Below are 10,298 nucleotides of genomic sequence, written 5' to 3' on the forward strand. Positions count from 1 at the left end.
TCAGGTTTTTGAAAGCTTCCATACACTCCTCATCGAAGTGAAATGCAGCTTCTTTGCATAACAGCCTGGTCAATGGTCTAGCTATCTTAGAGAAATCCATGATGAATCTTCTATAGAAACCGGCATGACCCAGAAAGCTTCTTATATCCTTCACTGTTCTTGGTGGAGCTAGACCAACCATGACATCTATCTTGGCTTTGTCCACTTCAATTCCTTTCTCAGAAACTTTGTGTCCAAGAACAATCCCTTCCTTGACCATGAAGTGACACTTCTCCCAATTGAGCACCAGGTTAGTGTCCTCACATCTCTGTAATACCCTGCAAAGATTTGACAAACAAGTAGCAAACGAAGAACCATATACAGAAAAATCATCCATAAACACCTCCATTACATCCTCAATAAAATCAGAGAAAATTGACATCATTGCTCTTTGGAATGTTGCTGGTGCATTGCACAGTCCAAATGGCATCCTTCGATATGCAAAGGTACCATAAGGACAAGTGAATGTCGTTTTCTCTTGGTCATTTGGGTGTATAGGGATTTGGAAAAATCCAGAGTATCCATCAAGGAAACAATAATAAGGATGGTTAGCTAGCCTCTCTAACATCTGATCAATGAATGGTAAAGGGAAATGATCCTTTCTAGAGGCTGCATTCAGTTTTCGATAGTCAATGCACATCCTATGTCCAGTTATTGTTCTTGTTGGTATTAACTCATCATTTTCGTTCTTAACAACTGTTATGCCACCTTTTTTAGGAACTACATGCACAGGTGAAACCCAATTGCTATCAGAGATAGGATAGATCACACCAGCATCTAACAATTTGATTATCTCTTTTTTAACAACATCTTTCAAATTAGGATTTAATCTTCTTTGGTGTTCAATTGAAGTTTTAGATTCATCCTCTAGATGTATCCTATGCATGCACAAAGATGGTGAGATTCCTTTAATGTCATCAAGTGAGTATCCTAGTGCTTTTCTATACTTTTTAAGTTCATTTAAAAGCATAGACAATTCATTCTCAGTCAGCTCACTACTCACAATGACAGGATATGTCTCATTAGGTCCAAGGAAAGCGTACCTTACACCATGGGGAAGAGGTTTAAGCTCCACTTTTGGTGCCTTGAGCTCACTCCAATCAGCTTCATGGAGGTTCTCTTGAATGTCTGCTGAGGCAGCATGTTGAGTCATTTGTGGCAACTCCATGAACTCATCTTCTCCATCCTCCTCAAGGTGAACATCTAGCCTTCTTACTAGCTCATCACTCTCTTTGTTTTCAATCATTTGGGTCTCTCTTTCAATGGTCAGGGCATGTTGAAGAGAGTCCTCAATCGCTAACTCCTCAAGGAAATCATCAGCCAAGGCATCCATCTCATCAATGTAGAATATTTCTCCTTGAGTTGTGGGCTTCTTCATCATCTCCTTGATATCAAAATGGAGAATGTGATCTTTTCCAAGGTGGAGATCAATTGTGCCATCTCTCACATTCACCATTGCTCCAGCAGTTGCCAAGAAAGGTCTTCCAAAGATCAAAGGATCTCTAGGCTCTTCATCCATCTCAAGCACTACAAAGTCAGTAGGCACTTCACAATTTCCTATCTTTACAGGAAGATCTTCTAGGATGCCAATGGGGAGCTTGACAGATCGATCAGCTAGCACCAAAGAGATCTTGCACTTTTTATATTGTGTAAACCCAAGCTTCTTGGCAATGGATAGTGGCATGAGGCTGACACTTGCTCCCAAATCACATAGACATTTCTCAAATGTCAAAGGTCCAATGGCGCATGGCAGGGTGAAACTACCAGGGTCTTCTAGCTTCCTTGGGACAGTCAGTCTCTGAATAATGGCACTGCACTCGTGAGTAAGAATCACCATCCCTTCCATCTTTTCTTCTTTTGTTCTACAGCATCTTTCAAGAACTTGCTGTATTGTGGAACCAGCATAAATGCATCAATTATGGGCATGGTGAGCTGAACTTCACTCATTTGCTTGTCAAACAAGGCTTTGTACTTCTCTAGGAGTTGCTTCTTGAATCTTCCAGGAAAGGGAAGCTTTGGCTCATAGGGAGGAGGAGTGAACAATTTCTCCTTTGTTGATGTAGCCTCCTCATTTTTGTTCTCAACTTTCTCCTCTCCAATCTTTCTCTTGCCCTTAGCTTCAACTATCTTCTCCAATATTTCCTCATTAGTTTTCTCATCCACAATCACCACATCATCATCTACATTGATGACCACCTCCCCACCTTGTTTCTCATTATCCTTAATGAGAACTTTAGGAGGCAACTCTCTTCCACTCCTTAGGGTGATTGCCTTCATTGTCTCCTTTGGGTTTTGTTCAGCCTTTCCAGGTAGTGTACCTTGTTGGCGACTTGAGCTGGCTGTCATAGAGACAAACTGGTTCTCCAAGTTTTTGAACTTGTTGTTTAGATCATGGTAATTCCCATCAATCTTGTTGTGGAGATTTTTCAGCTCATACCCTAATTGTTTCTCACTTCTTGCTTGTCCCTCCAATAATTGTTTCAGCATCGCTTCAGTACTACTCTCTTGTGGAGGTTGTGTTGATGATCCAGCTTGTTCTTGTGCAGGTTGATTTGGTTTTGGTGAGAATCCAGGAGGGAAGTTCTGTTTTTGTTGGTAACCACCTTGGTTGTTGTTGTAGAATGGCTTAGGCTGATTGTTGTAGAATGGTTTTGGCTGGTAGTTGTTGAATGGCTTCTGTTGGTTGTTGTAGAAGGGTTTCTGTTGGTAGTTGTTCTGGTTTTGATAGTCATGTTCCTTCTTGTACCATGTACCCTGAGCATTGACATAGTACATATCTTCTTGGCATTCTACTCCATCAGCTTCAGAAACCATATGTAACTCCTCCTTCTTGTTCTTTTCTGATAGTAGCATGTCAATCTTTTCTTGTATTGCTTTCAGTTCTCTTTTTGTGGTCATATCTTCTCCTCCCCCACTTCTGTCTCTTCTGTCATATTCATCATTGTAGACAGAATCACTCTGTGCCATGTTCTCCAAGAGTTCTAATGCATCTTCGACAGTCCTCCCCAAGTAGTTTCCATTGCTTGCAGTGTCAAGCTGGCTTTTGAATTTAGGCAAGACTCCTCTGTAGAATGTGCTTAGCAAGCTCTCATTGTTGAAGCCATGGTGGGGACATTGAGACAAGTAGGTTCTGAATCTCTCCCATGCCTCTGAAAATCCTTCAAGTCCTTTTTGTTGAAAACCAGAGATCTGATTTCTAAGGTTTGCAGTCCTTGTAGCAGAGAAGAACTTGTTGAGGAAGGCCTTCTTGCATTCATCCCAAGTGGTGATAGTATCACTTGAGATGTTTTTCTCCCACGTGTGAGCCTTGTCTCCCAAAGAGAAGGGAAACAATCTGAGCTTGAAAGCATCTTCTGAAACTCCATTTGTTTTTGACAAGCCACAATATTTATCAAATCTGTCAAGGTGATCTAGTGGGTCTTCCAAGGCAAGTCCATGGTACTTGTTGTTTTCAATCATGTTGATGAGGCTGGACTTGATCTCGAAATTGTTGTTGGCAACTGGCGGTCCCCTAATGCCCAACCTATTCCCATTTATGTTAGGTTGATCATATGTACCGATGGCCCTAGCTTGGCGTTGTGGTTGTCTAGGTCGAAGGTTGGCAGCTCCTTGACCATTGCCCTCTTGAGCAGCTCCAGGAGGAACTTCTTGGACATTTTGTCTATGATCATCAACTTCATAGACACCTTCCGGTTGATTCGGGTTTCTCTCCATCTCAAGCCCCAATCTATGTAAGTGGGCTTGCTTTTCTCTTTCTCTTCTCTGTCTTCCCAACTCTCTTTCTAAGGCTTTGATGTTGTCCACTCTTGGTGCAAGATTTGTTGATCCTTTGCTTCTCAAGTTCATGCACCTGTCATCCAAATATATATGAAGATAGATAATTAGTAACTTAAAAACAAAGTAAAACTCAGTCTCAAGCAAAGACTCAAACGCAATGTCACAATCAGACTAGGATTGGCAACGGCGCCAATTTGGTAATAGGTTTTTCTGCCTATTGCAAATGTTGTAGTATAGGGGGGTGAATGTCGAACCAGTCCTAGTGATGTGAATCAGTGAGAATACAAGTCATTTCTTAAGCTAAGCAGATTCAATAGTTGTGAGTGTGTGACAAGTAACAATAGCAAACAGAGCAATACAACAAGGTTTTAATCAATTTAGACAAGTGAATCCATGGGTATTGGGAATTGACTTCAAGTAACTAAGATCCAATCTAGGTGACAAGCTTTCAATCAAAGTAATCTCTTAAGTCTAAACACAATTTTAGACAAGTCCTATGTCTAGGTAAATGTCCATTTGCTTAGAAATCATTAAACATCAAATGTCTTTGGCTTAATTCAATCAAGCAATCTTTAAGTTCAAGTTTAATAACTATCTAGCAATTTTAACATCAAGTGTCCTTGGCTAATCTCACTAGAGCTTAGTTGAGTTGATTCAAACACTTCATCTAATCATGTCTGATGAGAAGTGTTTAGAAATCAGGTTTAGAGTGATCAAGACTAAACAAGCATTAAAAATACTCAACAAGCAAGTTCATACAAGGATCTAATACAATAACACCATAGATCTTCACTAAGTTACTCTAATCTCCCTAACCCATGAATTCCTAAGGAAACTACTCACTAATCTCCATGAAAACACTTAATCTCATAATAGATTGAAGCATATTCAAGTGGATACAACAGAGAATAAAGATAAATAAGGATTTAAACAAGCAAAACGAAATTAAAACTCAAGAAAAGATGATGAACAATTGAAGAACAGCTCAAGAACACTAAGAACAATGATATTTCAAAGAGAGAGAGAGTTTTGACAAGTTAAATTATTACAAAGTTGGATAATCCTGTTTCTTGCCCACTCTTTTGATAATAAGAAAGCAAATATTATACAGAAAAGTAGGAAAAATCGTGCAAAGGAAAGGTGGGTGGAAGAAAGTGGGAAGTTGGTTAATCCCATCAACTTTCCAGTGGTCCCCGGCAAGGGTTGATACACCTGTAGTAAATCGATTATAACTTATCCAATACAGCTCCAAATGACTTGAAACCACTTCCATTGGAAAGCTAACTCAATTTCCAGTGTCTCCACAAATTTTGAGCTTCAGAAAAGATTTTAAGGCTTTCATCCGTGTTCATATTTCACTCTCCGGATTCGGGAGCGACCTCGCTGTGTCGCTGCGAGAGGTCGCTCCGGATTCGTTGTCTCCGGGTGATCAATACGCGAGCGACTCTTCCCTGTCGCTCTAGTAAGGTCGCTCTGATAGGGAGATCAGAGCGACGTCAAGGTGTCGCTCCGGACTGGTCGCTCCGGGCGATCAATACGCGAGCGACTCTTCCTTGTCGCTCTAGTAAGGTCGCTCTGATAGGGAGATCAGAGCGACGTCAAGGTGTCGCTCCGGACTGGTCGCTCCCATGCCTTGCTCGCCGAATGACCACTCTAAACACTCCTTTTTGAGCTCCAAATGCCTCCAAGTGTCTCCAAGAACTCCATGTGGTACTCCAATACCTGATAATGACTCATGTATGCAAAATGCAACCTAAACATGGCTAAATCCTAATCTATATGATCAAAATGCACATGGATGAATGGATAAAACAATAGAAATATGCAAGATATCAGTAACCTTATGTGTTATTTGATAACTAATTTTTTTTAATAGTGTTGATGTTTTATAGTCATACAAAGTAATTCCGAAGAGTTGTTTTTAAAAAATAGTTCCTTGTATTAATATTTTTAGTTTATTGTAAACTATTAAATCCCAAATATCCTTTTCGTAACATATTTTAAAAGGTGATTAAAAGAAATACAAACAAAAATTTGAATCCATTTTTATGTTTTACTGTTTTAAAATGGGTTTTTTATTTTTTTTTGTCAGTAAAAATCAAATATTTAAATGAGTTTCGGTCTATAAATTCGTGAAACTCACCCACAAGTAATCCAACTTCTTCGACGATCTTACCAAAAAAAAAGAAACGGAAAGTAATAATAAAAAATCATATTCAGATTTTTGGTATGGCTAAAGTGTTAATACAATGTAAATAGCATATATGTCATAAATCGATTTTAGTATAGATCTTTGAAGTATACGTAAAAATGATTATAATCTGATTGAGTTTCTAATAAAGTCGAAATGAGCTTGAAAATTTCAGCTTTTTTTTATTGCTGAAATGGGCTTGTAAATTTGTTTTTAAATACTTGTTTCTGACTAGTACAATTAATGTGGCCGAAAATCATTTAAATTTTACAAAAAGGTGATAGCAATTTTTATAATTAATTAAAAAAATCAGGGGCATAATCCTAAGAAGGATTCTGCTTTAATAGTATAGATTGGGTTTCTAATAAAGTCGAAATGGGCTTGAAAATCCCAGTTTTTTTTTACTGCCGAAATAGGCTTGTAAATTGGTTTTTAAATACTTGTTTCTGACTGGTACAATTAATGTGGCCGAAAACAATTTAAAATTTTCAAAAAGGTAATAGCAATTTTTTGTAATTAATTAGAAAAACCAGGGGCATAATCCTAAGAAGGATTCTGCTTTAATAGTATAGATTGGGTTTCTAATAAAGTCGAAATGAGCTTGAAAATTCCAACTTTTTTTTACTGCCGAAATGAGTTTGTAAATTGGTTTTTAAATACTTGTTTATGACTGGTACAATTAATGTGGCCGAAAACCATTTAAAATTTTTAAAAAGGTAATAGCAATTTTTGTAATTAATTAGAAAAATCAGGGACATAATCCTAAGAAGGATTCTGGTTTAATAGTATATACTAGATTTTGACCCGCGCTTTCAAAGCGCGAGTTTGTTTTCTTTGACATATTTATTATTATAACAAATGTGTTTATACATAAAATGTATATCAAGTGTCTTAATGATTTTTTGTTAGCAGTTGTTTTTATGTTTATGTTCATTTTTCATCTATACAAAATGTTAATATTGTGAAATAATTAATTTGTTATTGGAAACTACAGTAAGAAATTAAATTTAAAATTATTTGCAGTAAAATTAATTAAGACATGTTAATTATTTTTGGAACCAAAGGTGTGAGTTTGAATAGGGAATTGGTGCCGCCTATTTATAATATCGATCTGATTTAAAGCGAGGTGCTTAGGTTTTAGGAGAAACTTGAGGAGAAAGTTAGGGGATCCTCTCTTTATTATCGAATATATCTATCTTAATAGTATAGATTCAGAAAATTCAGTTACCATGTCAAACAGAATATATTCTCTGCGTGTTTATCAAGTTAATTTAGTTAAATTGGAAAATCTTGTGTCTGTATATTATCTTTTGAATTTATTGTATGTAGCAATTATGAAAAATGGATGTTATAGAGTATTATTGTAATTTATTTGATTTGAATCCGAAAAATTTATGAGTTTCTATTTATTATGTTTTATATTTATATTTATATTTATATACCAAAATTGGTAAGTATTTATATTTCAATATTTAAATATTATTGGCTGTTTTAAAAGGTCAATAACATTGAAAACCAATGATTTCGAAATATGATAACTCTATACTATAATAGTATAATTAATATTATTGAAAGATAATATTAAATATATTTCGCCAACTTCATATGAGAAAATTTAAAAAAAGACATAGGCATGATAATGAACTCCAATATATATGGTATAGTTTTTTGGACAACAGGTTTTTGATGGTGTTAGTAGGGTTTGAATAGAGTTAGGGTTTGAATAGAGTTTTAGGGTATAGGGTTAGAACACAAACGAATTTCGATGGGTTAGTAAACATACGCGAAATTAACTTAAAATTTTGATGGATAAATTATTTAAATTATTGGGCTGTTTTGTTTAGTTGGACAAAAACATGCTACTTTCTAATTTGTTGGGTAATTTTTGTAATTAATTAGAAAAATTAGGGACATAATCGTAAGAATGATTTTGTTTTAATATTATAGATTAATATTATAGATTATTAGAAATAATTGAGAGTGTGGTCTTTTTAATTCTTTTGAAGGACACAATAGCAACAATGGTTTTAAAGAAGGATGGACCAAGGCAGATCACGGAAGCGGAAAAAGTTTTGAGATGGAAGATACTTGGGTATAATGGGGCTATCCCAATACATGTAATAATCGATGAAAACCATCAAAAAGTTACAGTAAGAAAGCTTCACTATATTCCTCACAAGAACCAATTTGTTTTTCGTTCATTTTTGGGTGAACTAATTTGTGTTCTTGCTAGGCAACATATAAGAAAGTGAAAGTGAAGTACATGAAAGTTTTTGAGGGTAGCTGGAAAATGGAGCCATTGTACGTAGATCAGGAACGGTTGTGCAAGTCTAGGTCGCGGATTAGTGAAGAAGAGCACAAAAAATGTAGCGGCAGTAAAGGAAGGATTGGGTCAAAGGTGACAAAGGAGCATATATTTCAACCCTCTTCTCTTCTTAATGTGCCACCAGTTTCTTGGTTCATCCGTGGTATCTCCGTCAAAGTCACCAAGGTTTGCTCCAAGATCTTAGAGAATATGTAATCAGGATGAACAAAATGAAAGGTGCTGGCGAAAAACAAACAAAAAGAATCAAAGTATTAAATGTCATTTTCTAATTAAATAAAAAATAATTCATTAGTTTAATATTTATTGTTTTCCTAGGTCGTACGTACACTACATCCTTTTTTTTTTATCAAACAACATTTTATAGATTCTTCGTTTTCATTAGAGGAAAAAATGTTCACAATACTTTATAATGGCAAAAGAAACAGCTACAACAAAAACTGAGCACATAAAAAACACAGGATAGATGTAGGCATACATAAAACATAAACAACTGATATGGTAGAGAAATCCTCTAAACCCTACGCTAATTGAGCTGAAAATGAAGATGTATCCCTGTGAAATATAGAACACATAGAGTGATCTAAAACTTGAAACTGAAACAACAACGAATGCACATTTAAAAGTCACATAATCATCTACAAATGCAGAGGTGATTAAACACCAATTTGCTGAGCCTTTGATCAGAACATAGATTGAGGTAACTCTAATCTTCAACACTAAACTTTCTGCAAAAGAACTTCTCAAAACAAGTATCAATTTTGGCAGAACAAGCTCCATAAAGAAGGAAGCCAGACAACTATTGTCTAAGAACACCCGACCCGATACTCGGGAAAAATGGTAAATGCCTTTTTCAAGACTGTAAGTCTATAACCTCTGGATGACGATTCACTCTTCATATATCCTTCATCAGTGTATATATATGAGAAAAAAGACAAAAATAGCATTAAATCAAGTTTTTGTTCCCAAACTAGCATTCAAGGTCAAAAGTCACAAAAATAGCACTTAATGTTTTATCAAAAGTCACAAACTTAGGGTTTAGAGTTAAAGGGTAGGGTTTAGGATTTAGGGTTTAGGGTTTAGAGTTTAGCGTTTAGGGTTTAGGGTTTAGAGTTTAGGGTTTAGGGTTTAGAGTTTAGCATTTAGGGTTTAGGGTTTAGAGTTTAGGGTTTAGGGTTTAGAGTTTAGAGTTTAGAGTTTAGGGGTTTAGGGTTTAGGGTTGAGAGTTGAGAAATGAGGTTTTGGGGATAAGATTTCAAATTTTGAAAAATAAAAAAATTAAAATTTTCAAAAGATAAACTTAGAAAAGTGCTATTTTGGAGATTTGCGCTATATATATATATAAGACTCTCCCAACTTACCCGTCACTATCTTCATCACTCCCATTCCACAAATACCTGCGCAAGAATGGTTTCTCTGGATCCTTATATTTTCCCTAGCGTTTATATGTCTAGTTAAACACATATCAATTAACTATTTGAATCCCAAATTACACAAAGGTACGAGATAAGATAACTATTTGAATTCCTAGTAAGGTTAAAACTGGTGAGGGAGAGTTTCTGGATAGACGTAGCTTCTTGGATGGTTTCGGGAAGTGTTGGAGTTCCCTCCTTAAGCCCAAAACAAATCAAGCCTTAGTCCAAGAAGAAGAAATATCTAGAAGGAGAAGAAGAGTGTGGATTGAGAAGTGTGTAGAAGTGTGTTGAAGTGTTTAAGAAAAGAAGATGGAGAAGTCTCTAGAATTAGCTTGTAGTTACCCTCCACTAGTATAAATAAGAGTGTAGAGTCCCTTTGTAACATCATCCAAGAATCAAGAAAACAAAGAGAGAAAACATTTGTAAGAGAAAGTTCTCAAAACAAAATCTTTGTAAACCTTTTCCTAAATATAAAGAGTCTTCTTCTTAAATCTTTTAGTTGTCTAATCCCATCTTCATCTCATCGATATTGTTTAATATTCCCAACAAGTGG

General features: G+C 35.9%; 1 protein-coding gene and 1 non-coding gene across 2 annotated transcripts; both read left to right on the forward strand.

Moving 5' to 3' along the window:
* Positions 1-3,136: 3,136 nt before the first annotated feature.
* Positions 3,137-3,243, forward strand: LOC125590843. The gene has a single exon (XR_007326845.1). It is a non-coding gene; the product is annotated as a small nucleolar RNA R71 (small nucleolar RNA).
* A 4,502-nt stretch (positions 3,244-7,745) lies between these two features.
* LOC125589960 lies at positions 7,746-8,543 on the forward strand. Its single transcript, XM_048762682.1, has 2 exons — positions 7,746-8,157; positions 8,241-8,543. The coding sequence occupies exons 1-2, from the start codon at positions 8,029-8,031 to the stop codon at positions 8,526-8,528; spliced, it is 417 nt and encodes a 138-aa protein (XP_048618639.1). The 5' UTR covers positions 7,746-8,028; the 3' UTR covers positions 8,529-8,543.
* Positions 8,544-10,298: the final 1,755 nt, after the last annotated feature.

This window comes from Brassica napus, chromosome C7 (genome assembly GCF_020379485.1).
Source record: "Brassica napus cultivar Da-Ae chromosome C7, Da-Ae, whole genome shotgun sequence".
Taxonomy (NCBI): domain Eukaryota; kingdom Viridiplantae; phylum Streptophyta; class Magnoliopsida; order Brassicales; family Brassicaceae; genus Brassica; species Brassica napus.